Here is a 17,714-nt window from a genome sequence, read left to right on the forward strand (position 1 = left end):
TAAGAAAATTAAAGATACTTGAATGAATTTTTTATAATTATTTCATCAAGAAAAATAAAGAAAATTAAATTTTATTATTATTCACCATCTATCTAAATAATTACATTATTCATATTAAATTGAATTATTACTATTTTTACAAATAATAACAATAATAGTTAAAACAATCTAAAGATTTGTTTACAAAAATGAACCGTGATAAATTAAAAACCTAATAATTTTTGAATATTTTTTGTTACCACTTTGCAAAAATACAGTTACCACAATAAAAAATGTTATCATATATATATATATATATATATACACATATATATAAAGAAAACAAAAACTAGAAAAAAACAAAAAACAAAAAATAAAAAAATGAACAAGCCATTATGAGCCTTAAACCCACTTTTAACACATAATATATATAGAATCTATCTATCAATGTATGGATATTACATATTTTTATTATACGGATCATTTTAAAAATAATAATTTTTAAAAAAATGATCGTAAATATTATCATATAAAAATAAATATTGACAATAATCTTTTAAAAAATCATCACTTTTGAAATTGGTCACGTTATATAATTTTATAATATATATATATATTAAAGAAATAAAAGGAAAAACCAAAATGAAAAAAAAAAAAAAAAGGAAAACCAAAAAAAGGGGGAAAAATAAATAAAAAAGCAAAGCTACAGTGCAACTTAAACACACATCCCATCAACATTGTAAGGCACTTTAAAAAAAGGACCGGCATTATCAATGCATTTTGGTTTACGTGTCACATATGATATGTCCTAATTTAGTACTATGCAATTTTTTGATGCCGGTGCAGGATAGGTCTTTAAAAAGTATATAAAACTTATGTAATATTTAAAAATGTTAATGATTTCTTAAATTCATGATTTTAACTTACTTTTAAATAAAAAATGTAAAGATTTATTTAAAAATTTCTCCATCTACTTATCTAAAAATATTTTTGAAAATTTTTAAAATGAATATTACTTATATTATCTCGCAAGTTATTTTTGCTGCGTTTTCTCAATTGAAAAAAGGTCTATGCAACCTTTTCCCAGTTAAAGTTATCATCCGAAGAGTTTTCCAGATCTAGTCTTAGAATAGTGGAATATTTGATGCTTATGGAAAATGGCTTCTTCTTCTTCTTCTTCTTCTTCACATCCTTCTTTGCCAATGGCCTCTCAAGAAAAGTACGATGTGTTTCTAAGTTTCAGAGGTGAAGACACCCGCCAAAATTTGACCAGTCATCTTTATGCTGCTTTAGATCGGAAGAAAATCTGCACATACATGGATCACAAACTTGAGAGAGGAGATGAAATTTCACCAGCACTTGTCAAAGCAATCCAGGAATCAAAGCTCTCCGTTATCATTTTCTCCAAAAACTATGCAAATTCCTCATGGTGCTTGAACGAACTCTTGCACATACTCCAATGCAGGAGAAACAATGGACAGTTCGTTATTCCAGTTTTCTACCATGTTGATCCAACGCATGTACGGAAACAGGAGGAGAGTTTTGCAGAAGCTTTTGCTCAACTTGAAGCGCGTTTCAAGGGGACCAATATGGACTTGGTCAAACAGTGGAGGGCTGCTTTGGAAGAAGCAACTAATCTATGTGGGTGGGATTCAGAGGTCACTAAGTAAGTCATATTTAATATAATAATATTGTCTTTACCTACTTACATTAACAGTTTGGAAGAAAAGAAAATTTTTAGTCAATAAAATGTTTATTATTTTATTTAAAGCGATCCAATGTTCTATTAAAACTTTATGATACAAAATAGCTAATTGCTTTTAATCCCTGATGTAGAGGTGGGTATCAATTAATTTCAGTATGATGTGTTGTCCCCCTTTTTTACCAAAAAAAAAAAAAAAGAAAAAACAAAATAATAAAAACAAAAGAAACAAACAAACAAACAAAATATCATATTTTTGTTTCTGCCGATCTCATATTGTCCTGTATTTGTTGTTTCTCCATCTAAATCTTTTAATTAGTAATCGAACTATTGCCAACTTAATTTTATAAATCTTGAATTTAAGCCCAATATCTTACATGTAAATGACATATAAATTTTTCTTGGTTAATTTCACTTTTCATTCTTAAATCTAACTATGATAAATTGATTTCTACCCCCCCCCCCCCCCCAAAAAAAAAAAAAAAAAAAAAAAAGCATGATAAATTGATAATTTTGCTTCAAATATAGGCCAGACTCCAGGTTGGTTGAGACAATTGTAGAAGATGTTTTGTGGAAATTGGACTTGGTATCACCATCTGATTATCATTTGGAATGCTTGGTTGGAATCGACAAACGCTATCAACAAATTAAATCCTTGCTGTGCATCGGCTCACCAGATGTTCGGATTGTTGGCCTTTTAGGCATGGGCGGTATAGGAAAGACAACCATTGCTGGTGTTCTGTTTCAGTTGCTGTCTTCTCAGTTTGAGAGCTCTTACTTTCTCAAAGATGTTAGAGAGAAATCAGCCAAAGGTGAACTAGACTATTCGCGTAAGGAGCTTCTTTCTGAATTGCTAGAGGGTGAAAATCTTAATATGAGCAATTCTTATATATTACCACCTTTTGTTAGAAAAAGGCTCAAGCGTAAAAGGGTTCTAGTTGTTTTTGACGATGTGGATAAATTAAGCCAATTTAAAAGTTTAGTCCAAGAGCCTGATCAATTTGGATGTGGAAGTAGAATCATAGTAACAACTAGAGATGAACGGGTGCTTAGAAATATTAATGCTCATATACACAAAGTGGAACAACTGAATAGTGATGAGGCTCTTCAACTCTTTCATTTGAATGCTTTTAGAACATGCTCTCCTATAACAGATTACTCAAAGTTGTCACAAGGGGTGGTAAATTGTGCTAAAGGCATTCCTTTAGCTCTTGAAGTTCTGGGCTCCTTACTAGACGGCAAGAGCAAAGAAGAATGGGAAAGTCAATTGAGTAAATTGAAGATTACTCCCAATCGAGACATTCATAATGTTTTGAAAATAAGTTATGAGACACTAGATGACAGAGAGAAAGATTTATTTCTTGATATTGCATGTTTCTTTAAAGGGGAGGACATAAGTAATGTGCAGAAAATATTGGATGGTTGTGGTTTTTGTGTAGACATAGAAATAAGCACTCTCAAAGACAAGTCTCTAATAGCAGTCTACAACGACCGGCTAGAAATGCATGATTTGTACAAGAGATGGCTTGGGAAATTGTTCGTGAACAATGTTTTAAAGAGCCTGGAAATCGTACTAGGTTGTGGATTGTTGAGGATGTAGTGTATGTATTAAAGAACAATACGGTAAGATTCAAATATTTTGTTTAAAATTTTATTGAAATTTCTGACGGGAATCATTTGTTAAAAAACTAAAGAGTCAGAGACAAACACATTTCTTCAATTCTTGACACACTGCATATTGGCATTCTCATTTGTTTGTTCTTGGTTGTTGAATGTATTCAGGGAAAAGAAGCAGTTGAAGGCATATTCCTAGACGTGAGTGATATTAGAGAGGTAGAATTGAATCCCATGACCTTCTCAAACATGCGTCATCTACGGTTACTCAAAATTTATAATCATAAAACTGGACGCCGAATGGAGTGCAAAGTTTGCCTTCCTCAAGGCCTTGAGCATCTTCCTGATAATCTTAGATACCTCTTCTGGGAGGGATACCCTTTGAAATCTTTGCCATCAAAATTTTGTCCAGAAAAACTTGTTGAACTCTGCATGACCCATAGCCAGCTTGAGCAACTTTGGGATGGAGTCCAGGTATATTTGCTTTTTCTTGTCTACTGATGAAAACCAAAGTATAATGTATACATAAACATATATTTATAGCCTAAGCTATCTTTGACATTTCTACTTGTTACAGAATATTGGCAATTTAAGAAAGATTGATCTCAGTTACTCTGTGCACCTGACTCAAATCCCAAATCTCTCTATGGCTTCAAATTTGGAGAGCATAAACTTTGAGAAATGTACAAGTTTGCTTGAACTTCCTTCATATTTTCAATACCTCAACAAGGTTACGTATCTGAATCTAAGATGCTGTTCAAATCTTCAAATCCTTTCAGAAATACCACAAGATACAGAGTACTTAGATTTATATGGGACTGCAATTGAAGAATTGCCTTTATCATCCTCATATCTCTACAAACTTGTTCATTTGGATCTAGGCAAATCTGCAGCCCTCAAGAATTTTCCTGGAAGCACTTTTATGCCCTTCTCCCAATATTTGTCAGATTTTGGTGGGATATATATTAGAGCTTTGCCCTCATCAATTAAGCATTTGACTAGTCTCATTAACTTGCATTTTTATTCAGAAACATTTGATTCTACAAAAGATTTGTTTTCTGCTTTTTCCTATGATGATGTATGGGATTTTGAAGAAGAAGAGTGCGACGATGATATATGGGATTTCGAAGAAGAATATATATGGGATTTTGAAGAAGAAGAGTGCTATGATGACATATGGGATTTTGAAGAAGAAGATATATGGGATTTTGAAGAAGAAGAGCGCTATGATGATATATGGGATTTTGAAGAAGAAGAATGGGCTTTTGAAGAAGAAGAGCGCTGTGATGATATATGGGATTTTGAAGAAGAAGAATGGGATTTTGAAAAAGAAGAGCGCTATGATAATATCTGGGATTTTGAAGAAGAAGAGCATTATGATGATATATGGGATTTTGAAGAAAAATATATATGGGATTTTGAAGAAGAAGAGCGCTGTGATGATATATGGTATTTTGAAGTAGCAGAGCGATGTCCTTATATAGTAGAAATAGAGATTGAGTCACCCTCACCAAGTGAATCTGAACTTCCAGAAGATTCGCCTTCTGTTTTTTCCGATGATGATATATCGGATTTTGGATCTTCCAAATTTGATGAAAGCAACAAATGTAAGTTATATAATCTTGGATGGTTTCCCACTTCCCGCCGTTTAAAGCTTTGGAGGTTGCCTCTCCGGGATGGTTGGTTCTCTGTGTGTAATCTCAATTTAAGCTGTTGCACTAAATTACAGATCCCTGAGTCTCTTGGCTGTTTATCCTCGTTACAAATTTTGAATCTTAGTGGAAGCAATATTGAGCGCATTCCTACAAGCATCAAGCAACTTTGTAAGCTGTACAGCCTTGACATAAGAAATTGCAAAAGCCTCAAATCTTTACCAGATGAGCTTCCATGGTTTCTACAACATTTAGAAGCATCTGGCTGCACTTCGCTGGAGAAAGTGCCAAGTTTAGGTGCTTGCCTCAAGAGAGGTTGGGACCAGATAAAAAAGGTGCAAGAAATAAAACCAAGTGAGGATTTTATATTTTTTAACTGCCCAAAATTGGACCAGAATGCTAAGAACAACATAATGGATGATGCACAGCTCAGAATTTTGCGCGTTGCAACTTTAGCAAAGGAGATTGGACCTGTGGTTCATGTAGTAAGTGGGATCTCTCTTCTCTCTCATTATAATATGTATACATATATTATAGGCCCTCCATCTTAACAAACTATACGCTTTAATTTGGTACAGGAATATTTCCAGCCTTATAGAGCTAGCATTTGTTGTCCGGGAAGTGAAATTCCAAGGTGGTTCAAGTACCAAACTCAAGGATCTGATATCGATCTTAACCTGGAATATTGGTCTGTTACTGATTTACTGGGCTTTGCTGTCTGTGCCGTTATTGAATTTGATGAGTGTTTTACTCATGAAAAAAACCGCCTCTCAAGATCATCTCTATGTGAATCCCACTTCTTCAAAGCCATCATTAATAATAATAATAATGGTGATGAAAGCTATGCACTTGATTACATTGAATCGGATGGGGAGTTTTGTTCACGTGTAGCTGAAGATAATATCAGACTTGAGAAATCTAGCTATCTGTTCCAATGGTATCACTGCTTGAAGATTTATTCTCACACGACAATCAAAATCAATTTTAACTTGAATCCTACGTGGATTGAGGGTGATCCTATTGGCTTCTTCAAGGTTAAAAAGTATGGGATTCGTCCACTGTATGCTCAGGATGCAAAAAATGTGTTCAACCAACATGTTGGGGGACCCAGTACTTCACAAGCCAATACTGCAAGTGTGACTGTTACATCCTATGATGATGATGATAAATTCCAATCTCATTCAAAGAGACTTCGTACGTCAAGAAATCAACTTCTTTGAATTTATGTAAGATTAGTTGGTGAGTAGTACTGAACCATATTGAATTTGTTAGATATTACTATTTGGTTTTCAAGACTATTTTTTTTTTCTTTTTTTTTTTTTTCCCACTAGTGTTGGATATATAAAATAACTATATATATGTATATATATGTTCATGCAGATTCACTGCTCCCAAATGAGTCTTTGATGTGGTTTGTTTGCTCAGGCTTTGTTTTGTTATTGTTTTATTTAAAAAAGATATAGTACTTAAGTGATCGTTTGACAGTGATTATCAGAAGCAAGAAGATTAATTTGTTAGCAAATTAAGATGAAGTCAAGAGTGATCAATTTGTATCTCCAAAGCCTATAGCAACACAACTTGGGAAGTTTTTTGCAAGTAATTGGGAATTTGGGATCACTGTGCCCCAAAAAATATGTGGAACCTGGGAGGAACTACCTTAAAAACTATTGTTAATGTTTATAAATTTCTTTGATGCAAGTACGTGTTTTAATTATGAGCTAGAGGCAAAATCTGCAACATTTTAGTATATTTTGACTGTATAATTCTGGCTACATAGCAATCACTTTCGGCGTCAAAGTGTCACGTAACATTGGAAGAAATTCCATGACTTAAACCTTTCTGTAATAAATATTGGGAGATACGGAAGCATTTAAGCCCATAATTTATTTCCATCAAAACTAATGTTCATTCGGAAAAATAAATCAATAAAAGTTTCCCTTGTCACTAATGTTCATTAGAAAACCACTGTTTTTAATTTCTTTATTACATCGGTTTAATTAACTCATAGGCTAATCTGCCTAATCCCTATTATTATTATTATTTCTTTTTTTTTTTTTTTGGGTCAAAGCTCTTAACAACCTTGATATCTATTCGATTAAACTTCATCAGCTAGCCATTCTCTTCAATATGAAGTATTGAAATATTACAACATAAATTTTATTGTCCTTGTGTTGTTAGCTTTCTGTTATACTAGCCAAACTGCTCGTATACATTCAAAAAGTTGTACGTTAAAACTTAGTGAAAACGATAAATAAAAGCAACTACTTGACAATTTTGTACTGCGCATGCTGCCGAGGTTTAGATTGCACACCCCGGCCAGGCGCCGCCCCCCCCGCCCCCCCTTAAATTTAGGAAATCATTTATTGAATAGAAAATGAGGTTGCAACTGATCATTTGTATTATTTCCCATCAAACTGAATATGTTGTAACAAAAAGATGTAGATGTCGTAACTTTCCCATTGATATCTAAAGCAATTTATTATATGTGAGGAATTGAACAAGTAAATTCCATCCTCTTGAGCTCTCCATATGCAATCTATATCACTACAATACTCATCCAGAAAAGTACGGTCTGCATAAAATGCATTGCAAGTAAGAAATCCTTTGGACCACTGCTAGAAGCAAAAGAAAAGAGTATGGAAAAAGTTGAGTCGAAAATGTCCCAAAGGAATTTGATTTATCCCTAAATCCTGGTCACGTGATTTTTTCAAGGAAAATGATCCCAAAAGAAAAACTAATAAAAGAAATTAATGAGATCCTAGGTTCGACTAACTTTAATCATTAATTAGGAAAAAAAAATTACAAAAGAAATCTGTAGAACGGTGCATCACATACTCATAACAATTATAATGATTTTGACACCCAAATTTTGGGAACCAAGCCAAAAAAAAAAAAAAAAAAAAAAAAAAAGGGTATAAGAATGCATTAATTAATTTAAGCCTAATTAATTAGGAAAACATTTTTTCTTACATGGTTTAACCCATAAGCTAATCTGCCTCGTCCTTATTAAATGCTCTTAACAAACTAACAGGCCAGAGGGGCTATATAAAAACGTACATACATATACACATTTTATCCATAAAAATTAATAATCAGCTTGGCATTTTCTTCAAGCCCCTATGAAGCTCTCCAACACAAGTTATGTTGTTGTCCTGGCTTTAGGTCTCTGCATGAGCCAGACTCAGGCTCTTTTTGACAGTACTACCGTCCACATATTCAACGGCTTGAAGAATGAGAGTCTTGAAGCTCATTGTCAATCAAAAGACGACGATTTGGTGATTGAACAGATTGAAGTTGGGGGTGACTTTAACTGGCACTTTCGAACCAACTTTTTCAAGACAACACTCTTCTTCTGCAATTTGAAGTGGTTTCTTTATCACTACTGTGATCATAAACACCGCAGATGGAGAAGAAAAGAAGATGGAATTTGCTTTCTTGATTATGATTATCAGGGATACCGCTTCGTATACGACTGGGAACATTAACCAGATGATTTTGAGCTGAGAAATGTTGCTAAGTTTATCCTAAGCAGCATTGACATGAAACAGACAAGTATCAAATGGAGACAAAGAAAGGAAATTTAGAACACTTAACTGATTTTCCCTTCAAAGATTTTTATGTGTTTGTTCTCTACGTTCAGTCTGCTTGATGGTGAAATAAGATAGATCAGCACCTTTACAATGTCGCCTATTGGTATATGAAATGTTAATTAGTTATATTAAACTGAAAATATTTGTTTAATCCCTCATAAATACAAGTTGCCATAGACACCAAATATATATATATTTTTAATATTTTATTTCTGGTATGTAGACATTTTCCCTGCAGTCTGAGAGCAAAGGGTACCACGAACCGTAGAAGCACATCCACTTGTCACAATGATTTTCTTTGCTTTACACGCAGTTTTTGTATTATATTATTTCAGTATTCTTCTTTTTTTTTTTTCCTGTGGGTAATTGTACTTTTCACCACAGTTGAATGGTACAGAGCCAACTTGAACAAAGGCATCCATAGCGACCCCACAAATACACAGGAAAATAAAAACAAGAGCATCCGTAGAGAGCCCACAAATACCAAGGAAAATAAAGGATCATCATCATGCAAAAAAGGCTCTGACTTATGCAATATCTCAGTTTTCTACTAATACAACATGGGATAAAAGGAAAAAACAAACTAAAGTTGAAAACATCCCATTGTTAAGGCACACATGATATAGGAAAACCATGATAAAAATAAAAATAAAAGAGAAAAAGAAAAAACTGATTTTTCTTTTTTTTTTTTTCTTTTTTTTTAGGTCAAATGAGGAACTTCTTCTGAAGTATGCTTCTCAGTTGGTAAGCTCCATAATAGCAGAAACAATATCTCCATCTGCAGCCTTGAGGGCTTTCACAGCCTTCGACCTAGTTACTCCAGCTTGTGTCATCACCAATTCAATATCCTTGGGTTCCACTCCAGTCTCATCTACATCTTCATCATCCTGGGCAATGCCTGATGCCTCGGGTTTGGAAATCACATGGCTTAGATCAGGAGCCTTAAACTGCTCAGCTGCCTGAGTCTGCAGTTGTGAGCTCAAGTCCTCAATCTTAGCCTCCCCAAAGATGACATATGTATCTGAAGTTGGACTCTTGAACACGTCTGGTTTTGAGATAACAAACAAGATCTGATAGAAGTGGTAGTAATATATGATACATTAGGGAACCAGTAACACTAACAGAAAAAGATAAAGTTGAAATGCAAACAAAATAAACAGGCCAAACTAGGGACACGGCCATGCAAATATATTCAATAGACCAGATTAGGAAAGGGACCAACATTCTTGCTCTTTTTGACAGTCACACGACTAACACCCGGGATAGGCTTCATTCCAAGCTTTAGCATTGCTTTGCGACTTTTCTTTTCACTTCTGCTCTGCTTTGACCTACCACTTGCATCCCCATCTTGGTGTCCTGTTATGACGCGAAATATGGATGCAAAAGAAATTTAAAACCGGCATTACCAAACTGAAGAAACCATGTGGTTGTGGATTGTTCAAAGATAAAATATACTTTTGAGTCCATCAAAATGGTGTCAAATGGGTTTTGGTTGGTTACTTTGGTTACTTCGTTACTTTGTGATCGCATAATAAGTTATATTCATTTCTGTATGAATAAAATTCATACCTATTCTCCCCAGCACGTGGGTTTTGGTTAAATTATGCAACTTATTTTCACCAATTCCAAGTTATTGAAAATTTTAGATATTGATTTAAAACACAAAGTTAGCTATTGACTGGATAATAGAAAAGTCATATATTCGTATATATATATATAACTGTTATAGTCTTATACATCAGACAGAAAACATATGATTCAGATAACAGTCAAAAGCCACTAAGTCGACACATGGATCTTGTTTTGGAATAATAAAGCAAATGAAACAGCACATAGAACTTCCTTCATGATGCTATTTTCATAACAACATCAACTTCCTTCATGATCCTATCTTATGCTAAGCATACTTTCAAACTATAATAATAATGCAAAGAATATATTATGCTTAGCCATAATTCAACTATTTATATCCCAAAATCTTTGCTCGTACAAACAAATGTTTTTTTCCCTTTTTTTTTTTTTTTTGTTAAATTTTACCTTTTTACAAGAAATTAACATAAATTTACTACACTTTACCATTCTTAAGGATCTAAAAGCAAATGCTAGGCAGCGAGCCTAACAACAAAAGAAATGCATGTTCATTAAGATTTAATAAGAAATAGAAAAACAAATGGTCAGAAGGCCCACACTGACAGAGAGAGAAAGAAAACTGACAACAAAAGCTTCACAGTGAACTTACCCTCGGCTTCCTCATCATCATCCTTGTCTTCATCGTCATCCTCATCATCATCATCCTCGTCATCTTCAATTGTAGGCTGATCATGCTGCCCAACCCAATATTTATTACTCAAAACATTACAACATATCCAAGCAATATAAGCAAAGAAAAGGTTTAAAGATATGTAATTTCTGTACACTGTCTGTTTGTTCAGACCTACTTAAAACTTCATTAGCACCCAAAGATAAAAGCAAAAGAACCATGCTACTTTGACAATAAACAAAGTCCGAATCAATGGATCAACAGAAAGAGTTGAAAGAAAAAATAGGGGAAATGAATTGATTCCAAGCTTCATGAAGCTACCATTTGCTCAAGATAAAAATTAACATTCCTCACACAATGTGTGTACAATATATATATATATATATATAGGTCACATGCAATTTAGCTGTTTCGAATTTAAGCCTGATTATTTCATTAAGGGCCATCACAATACAACTACACCGAACTTCTCAATGGTTTACAACAATATAATCATCCTAGCCAACATCTGCACAAAAAGTTGCAAGACTAAGAATATTTATGGCAAGCTTCTAATCCAATTCACGTTTCCCTTAAAATTAAATCATTCAGATTAAAAACAAATCAATCTTTTGCAGTAAGAAAGACACTTACAAATGCCCCCAGTATCCTCTTAGAAAACACAAAACTAACCCAATATTAAGGATTGAATTTTTCAATTCCAGATGCCAAACGATTGATTCTATGCAAGCAAATAGTAGCTCAATATAATCATTAAAGCAAAAAAAACCAAAAAAGAACAAACAAGAAATGACATAATCGACCAAGATCTGAGACAAACAACACCAAAAGCAACAGAAAAATTAAATCCCCAGCATTCGAAATGATTATCAGGCGTAGAATCGAAAGAGATCGGTTTGCTAAATTTCCAGAGCATTATCATACAAGATAGAAAAAAAGAGAGGAGAGAAAGAGAAACACACATCGATCTTTTGCTCTTCGAGATGAGCAGCGAGAAGCTCTTCTTGGGTCTGAGCAGTCATGGCTTGGTTTGATTTTAGAGAGAGACAGAGACTTGGACGAGGAGCAAAAGAGTGAAAGAGAGAAAGAGTACCACAAAAACCCTAAATCTCGCCGGGGGCTCTTTTATACGAAGTTACTCCTCTAGACAACCTTCTGCAAGAACTTTCCCTCTTTTTTCGAGCCTGCCCGATTGGGCTGGGCCTCTGTTGGACCGCAAATTTCTTCTTCATTTTATTTTTTTTATTTTTTTAATATAAAAATATCAAACGAAACATAAAATAAAATATCCCAAAAAACAAATATATATATATATATATATATATATTGAAGTTTTTAATCCATTGGAATTTTCTATAAAAACCTACAATATTTTGACAAGAAAAGCATTTTCTTCTAAAGTGAACTTATTAAAATTTTGATTTTTCTAATAATTAACAGAACACTATTTTATACATTAGTTTCATAGAATTCACAAATAAATCATAATGAAAATATGGAAACCGAATTCTTAACAATGTAACATCACATATATAATTACAAACGATGAATCTTCACCGTGCAGTCTTTTTTTTTTTTTTTTTTTTTTTTTTGTCTACGTTTTTTCAATGTTTATGTGATAAATTTATTTTAGATTTTTGAATATATACATTAAATATATTAATTATAGTATTCAATAACTTTTATGTGTGAAATATCCATAATATTTTCTTGCATTTTAATTATTAAATGTTACATTAGAAAGAGATAAATATAAATATATTATAATTATCTTATATTTTTAATAATTTAATAAAAAGTTTTGTCACATAATGTTTTTTAAAAAAATTGAAGATATAAAATTTCATTATGAAATTACAAATTGAGTGGCCAATTACAAGCTAGCTTTGGGATGTTATTTTAAATATCAAACAAAAGATAAATTTAATAAAAAAAAAAACTGTATAAGATGTTATTTTTGGGAGCCTCTAATCCATTAGAATATTTTTTTTTTTATATAAATCCATATTTTCGTTTTTGTTTTTTTTTTTTTTTTTTTTTTTTTTTTTTTTTTTTTTTTAAAGAAGAATTTCTTCCATTGTTGGGCTGAACCAACTGTTTGCTTCTCTTCCAATACAATAGTTCTCGATCATTTATAAATTTTTCAATATTTAATATCAAAATAAATATTTTTTGTGAATGTATTTGGGGGTGGAAAACGACTTTAGTTCATATAAAAAAGAATTTATAGATTACCGAGAATTGACTCACTCTCCACATGCTTTCTTAAATAATTTAAAAAACAAATACCGTCCATTTCACCCTTTTTGTCCTTTTTTGTTTTTTTTAACGTCAAAGTAGCCTCCACACATTCAATCGATGTGGTACAATATATCAAAAATAATAATACGTAAAGATAAGGCAGTAAAATAATGATAAATAGACATTTGATAAACATATTGGTCCCTTAGCATTGCTTCTATTTTTTTTTTCCTTTCTTTTTTTTTTTTTTTTTTGCCCTTTAATTATAATATATTATTTTTGTAAATTATAATGAGGCAAATTCATCAGACTTAAAATTGCGCCCCAAAAAAAAAAAAAAAAAAAAACCTTACACAAAAATAATAGCATAAGCACATTTACCCTCATCCTTATTAAACAGTGGGCGCAAAGTTGTGAAGAAAAAATACACCAAATTTAGGAGATATTTTTTCTTATCCAATTCACAAAATTGCAGGCTAATATACATGTGAAGAAAGCCTTATAAATCCTTTTGTTGCTCTTGGTCCGGTACAGCTTCCAGACTAGCGGCAACAGATTTTATAGTCTTGGAACTTCACAGACTCTCAGTATCAAATAACAAACCTCCTAATTTTCTCTACCATAGCTTAATTCCATCCTCTAAAGGCATGCAAATCTTGGAAACACAAATTCACCAATAGTCTCCACAAGAACATGTTCCATTCTTGAAATGGTGGAACCTGTGCATGTCACGCACTATAATTTCCCGTCCAGTTACGAGTGAAATATACTTGGTTGCATTATGGCAATCCCCACAAACTCGAAGGTTCTTGCGTATGTGAATAGTTGTTCCAGGTCTGGTGTTCAAGAGTCCAAATGCAATAGCGAGCTTTTCACTATGGCTATTCAGCAACTGCTCCTTGACATCATCTTCAACATCATGAATCGAATTAGTGTCGGGCACATATCCAGCAGCCTTGATCTTATCTCCTAAAGTTTGGAGAAAGGCATAAATTTGTTTGGATTGTGGATGGCTTGTACTTCCAGAATAGAAGCTGTGAACCTCATTTCTTAAATCTACCAGACTGCAGCCAGGAGTTTTCTGCAGCCCTTTCTTCTCCATCACTGTTCGCACTTTGGCCATTTTGTCCCACATTGAAGCTGTGGCATAAATATTAGAAAGCAAGACATGGTAGCCACCTTCTTCTGGGTTTAACTCAAATATTTTCTTTGCTGCCTTTTCCCCCAACTCAACATTTTTATGAATTCTGCAAGCACCCAACATTGCACCGAACACGGAAATCCCAGGCTCAGTGGGCATCTTTTGAATAAAGTCCCAAGCATCATTAAGCTTTCCAGCTCGACCAAGAAGATCAACCATGGCTCCATAATGATCCATCGCAGGGTCTAAACCATAATCTTTCTTCATGCTTTCGAAGTACTGAAGGCCCTCTTTTACCAAACCAGAGTGGCTACAAGCAGATATAACACAGAGAAATGTTATGTCATTTGGCTTGATCGTTCCCTTTTGCATCTCATTGAACAGATCTACAGAAGCTTTTCCAAGCCCATGTGTTCCATATCCATCTATCATGGCATTCCATGTTGTAACATGACGCTCATCCATCATGTCAAAAAGTTGTCTTGCAGTATGGATGGCTCCACATTTTGCATACATATCAACAAGAGCAGTCATTACAAAAACGTTTTTGTCCAAACAAGTTCGTATAACAAGTCCGTGAATCCACTTGGCCTGGCGTGTAACTGATAATTCTGCAAGAGCGGTAATAACACTCACCATGGTAAAAGAGTCCAGTTTTATATTTTGAGATTGCATCTCAGAAAAGCAACTCAAAGCTTCATTTATACACCCATTCTGAGCATAACCTAATATCATTGCGTTCCATGTGACACGAGTTTTATCCCGCAAGTTTTCAAATAACTTTGCAGCAATATCTACTTTCTTGCATTTGGAATACATGGATATTAAGGAGTTCATAACTGAAACATCATACCCAAGTTTCAATTTATCCAATAACTTGTGCACGAACTTCCCCTGCTCAAGATCACCCAAATCAGCACAAGCATGTAAGGCCTCCATTATAGTTACATTGGTTGGTTCAAATCCTTTGTCCAACATATTCCGAAAAATTGCCATTGCCTCCTTAGGTTGTTCACTTTGTACATACCCATCAATCATGGAATTCCATGAAACAACAGTCTTATTATCCATCCGATCAAAAATCAACCGAGCAGTTCCAAGAGACCGGCATTTAGAATACATGTCTACCAAAGCAGTTGAAATATTCACCAAAGAATCAAATCCAGCTCTTACAACATACCCATGAACTGACTTCCCAATCTTCAAAGACATCATATCAGCTACAGCAGGCAAAACAGTTACCAATGTGATTGAATCTGGCTTCTGGAGTTCATTCTGCATTCTTAAAACCAAATCCAATGCCATCATGGCATATCCATTTTGTGCATATCCTGCAATAATAGTATTCCAAGACACCAAATCCCTTTCAGGCATTCTATCAAACATCTTATACGCTTCGCCAATCTCCCTACACTTCGCATACATATTAACAACAGAAGTCATTGCAAATAAATTCGATCCAAACCCATGTTTTATCAACTGTCCATGAATCTCTTTTCCCCTCTTAAGGTCCGAATTATCACCTAAAGCTTTCATCAAATAAGTAAAATTATATACAACAGGCCTGACATCATCATACCTCATCCTCACAAAGAACGAAAAAGCATCTTCCAGAGACGAGTTTTTTGCGTACCCTTTTAACAATGTGTGGTAGAACACATCAAGCTTATCTTCAATGGAGTGGAAAACCCGAGCTGACTCACTTGGGCTTCCGTATTTACAGAACAGACTAACAAGCTTGGTCTGGAACAAGAGCTCAGAATAGAGTCCGTTCTTGATGATGAGAGGGAGGATTTGGTGGAGCTCTTTCATGGAGGTGCAGAGCTCGAGAAGAATCGCCGTAGGGTGCTTGTAGACATGAGAAGGAATGTGGGTTCTTTCCGAAAGGCTGTGAAAGTTACGATGATGAGGAGGGAAGGAGAGCTCTGGTTTAGAAGGAGTTGACGATGATAGTGTTGTGGCGGTGTTGAGAACGGGGAAGTGAGGCGAAATGGTCAAGAGCTTCGAGCTCATTTCTTCCTTGTTAGTGTCCTAACATTTCATGGCTCCAAAGCAATGTCAGCAGCAAATATATTCAGTTTTCCTGTTTGGATAAAATGATTCGAGACAATAATAATAATTATTATTTATTTAACGCAAATTTATTGGGGCAAAAATAATACATATATATATTTAAAAAAAATTATACTTAGCAATTATAAGGTAATATCATAGAGAACACTTTGGATTTGACAAAATTTAGTTTTTTGTGTTGAAAACAAAATTTTCAGAGAATAATATTAGACTTTCGAATTAGAAAATAAATTGAAACAAAAATTAGATCAATAATAATTTCAATATAAATAACGATGGACGTTGCTCAAATCGAAGTTTTGGCACAAAAGCAATTATCTTTGTTTGTCTAATTGATCGTTCAAAAAGAGAGAAAAAAATAAATAAATAAATAAACACAGACAGATTATTGGTATTACAAAGCTAATTACTTTTAATATATTTTTAAAATTTATAATTGGTATATAAATTTTGTTCTCTGTTATTAATCAAACATGAAAAATGGTAAAGACATATATTGTTAGGCGCCTTAGGCGGTCAACAACGTTTTCAAAACACTTGATGATTCTGAATTATTTTCATGAATCCTGGAGCAACATGGTGAAGTTTTATACTCCTGTAAGCTCTTTAATTTTGAAATATACTTATTTTAAATTTCATTTTTTTATTTTCTTTTTTTTGCAGAAATTTAGAAACTCGTTTAGTTTTTTTCTTTTTTTGGCTAAGGAAAACTTCTTTGCTTGGCAAATAAGAATCATCACAAAAATAAGCATCACAGTACTACTCAGTTATTATCCTTCTATGTTGGCCCCAAAAAAACAGTTATTATTCTGTAAAAACTTCCACAGCCATCCGTTTAATAGTAAGATGTCTCCTTATGAAACGTGATAATAAATACAAATCTCCAAATTTCAGGTACATGCTGTTGGGATGCCATAATGTCGTTCTCTTCACCAATCTCCAAAATAACAGAATGAGATTTCATAGAAAAATTTTTTTTACACAAAAATAGAATTCTTGTCAGAATATGCACATGAAGGAGGATGGCAGGAAAATCTATACCAATCCATGAATCCTTCTAATAATCAAAATCTAAAATACAAGTGGTCATCAAGGATGTGTACATTCATAATGAAACACTAAAAGGTAGTTTTCATCCCTGTTAGATATCTTTCTGCCATCAGACCAACATAATTGGATTCATTTACTAACGTGTTTTGGGATTATATATAACAGATGTTCCTCAAGTTGATTTTGTTTTTTGACCTAATTTTGGCAATGTGACCAGAATTCAACCTTCCAATCGTCAGCACTTAAGAAGCATGCTAGATTTAGGGTACAATTATCAGTTTCCAATGCTAAAAGGTCATCCAACCATCATTTTCAAAACTCAAACATGACTGCGATGATAATAGGCAGCTAATGACACGAAGATGACACAGTGCCTTAACACAGATATAAAGATCAGTACAACTGCTATAAC

The 17,714-nt window shown here is 33.6% G+C and overlaps 5 protein-coding genes across 9 annotated transcripts in view; 2 read left to right on the top strand and 3 right to left on the bottom strand.

Moving 5' to 3' along the window:
• The window catches only part of LOC107412845 (transcription factor MYB33), a 216,149-nt gene that overhangs the window by 190,706 nt on the left and 7,729 nt on the right, over nucleotides 1–17,714 (bottom strand). The gene's annotated exons all lie outside the window — the stretch shown is intronic.
• LOC107412830 (disease resistance-like protein DSC1) lies at nucleotides 964–6,479 on the top strand. The gene is made up of 5 exons (XM_048469986.2): nucleotides 964–1,645; nucleotides 2,210–3,277; nucleotides 3,376–3,769; nucleotides 3,873–5,432; nucleotides 5,526–6,479. Exons 1-5 carry the CDS (start codon nucleotides 1,137–1,139, stop codon nucleotides 6,165–6,167), a joined length of 4,173 nt encoding a protein of 1,390 aa, XP_048325943.2. The 5' UTR covers nucleotides 964–1,136; the 3' UTR covers nucleotides 6,168–6,479.
• Nucleotides 8,067–8,432, top strand: LOC125421320 (self-incompatibility protein S1-like). The gene has a single exon (XM_048469985.2). It carries the CDS (start codon nucleotides 8,067–8,069, stop codon nucleotides 8,430–8,432), a length of 366 nt encoding a protein of 121 aa, XP_048325942.2.
• LOC107412847 (nascent polypeptide-associated complex subunit alpha-like protein 1) overlaps nucleotides 9,047–17,714 on the bottom strand; it is a 444,693-nt gene continuing 436,025 nt past the window's right edge. Inside the window, exons 2-5 of the mRNA XM_060819701.1 lie at nucleotides 11,760–11,826; nucleotides 10,777–10,861; nucleotides 9,760–9,893; nucleotides 9,047–9,607 (exon numbers count right to left, since the gene is read on the bottom strand). Coding sequence (XP_060675684.1) covers nucleotides 9,275–9,607; nucleotides 9,760–9,893; nucleotides 10,777–10,861; nucleotides 11,760–11,819 — 612 coding nt within the window. The 5' untranslated portion in view covers nucleotides 11,820–11,826 and the 3' untranslated portion in view covers nucleotides 9,047–9,274. The remainder of the gene's footprint in view (nucleotides 9,608–9,759; nucleotides 9,894–10,776; nucleotides 10,862–11,759; nucleotides 11,827–17,714) is intronic.
• LOC107412839 (pentatricopeptide repeat-containing protein At1g11290, chloroplastic) lies at nucleotides 13,388–16,291 on the bottom strand. Its single transcript, XM_016020656.4, has one exon. The coding sequence runs from the start codon at nucleotides 16,190–16,192 to the stop codon at nucleotides 13,709–13,711; it is 2,484 nt and encodes an 827-aa protein (XP_015876142.3). The 5' UTR covers nucleotides 16,193–16,291; the 3' UTR covers nucleotides 13,388–13,708.

The sequence above is a fragment of the Ziziphus jujuba genome, chromosome 8 (genome assembly GCF_031755915.1).
Source record: "Ziziphus jujuba cultivar Dongzao chromosome 8, ASM3175591v1".
Taxonomy (NCBI): Eukaryota; Viridiplantae; Streptophyta; class Magnoliopsida; order Rosales; family Rhamnaceae; genus Ziziphus; species Ziziphus jujuba.

Coding starts and splice junctions, on each gene's coding strand:
- LOC107412830 (XM_048469986.2), top strand. CDS start 1,137: ATGGCTTCTTCTTCTTCTTCTTCTTCTTCACATCCTTCTTTGCCAATG. Junction 1,646..2,209: donor TGGGATTCAGAGGTCACTAA/GTAAGTCATATT, acceptor CTTCAAATATAG/GCCAGACTCCAGGTTGGTTG. Junction 3,278..3,375: donor GGTTGTGGATTGTTGAGGAT/GTAGTGTATGTA, acceptor AAAAAACTAAAG/AGTCAGAGACAAACACATTT.
- LOC125421320 (XM_048469985.2), top strand. CDS start 8,067: ATGAAGCTCTCCAACACAAGTTATGTTGTTGTCCTGGCTTTAGGTCTC.
- LOC107412839 (XM_016020656.4), bottom strand. CDS start 16,192: ATGAGCTCGAAGCTCTTGACCATTTCGCCTCACTTCCCCGTTCTCAAC.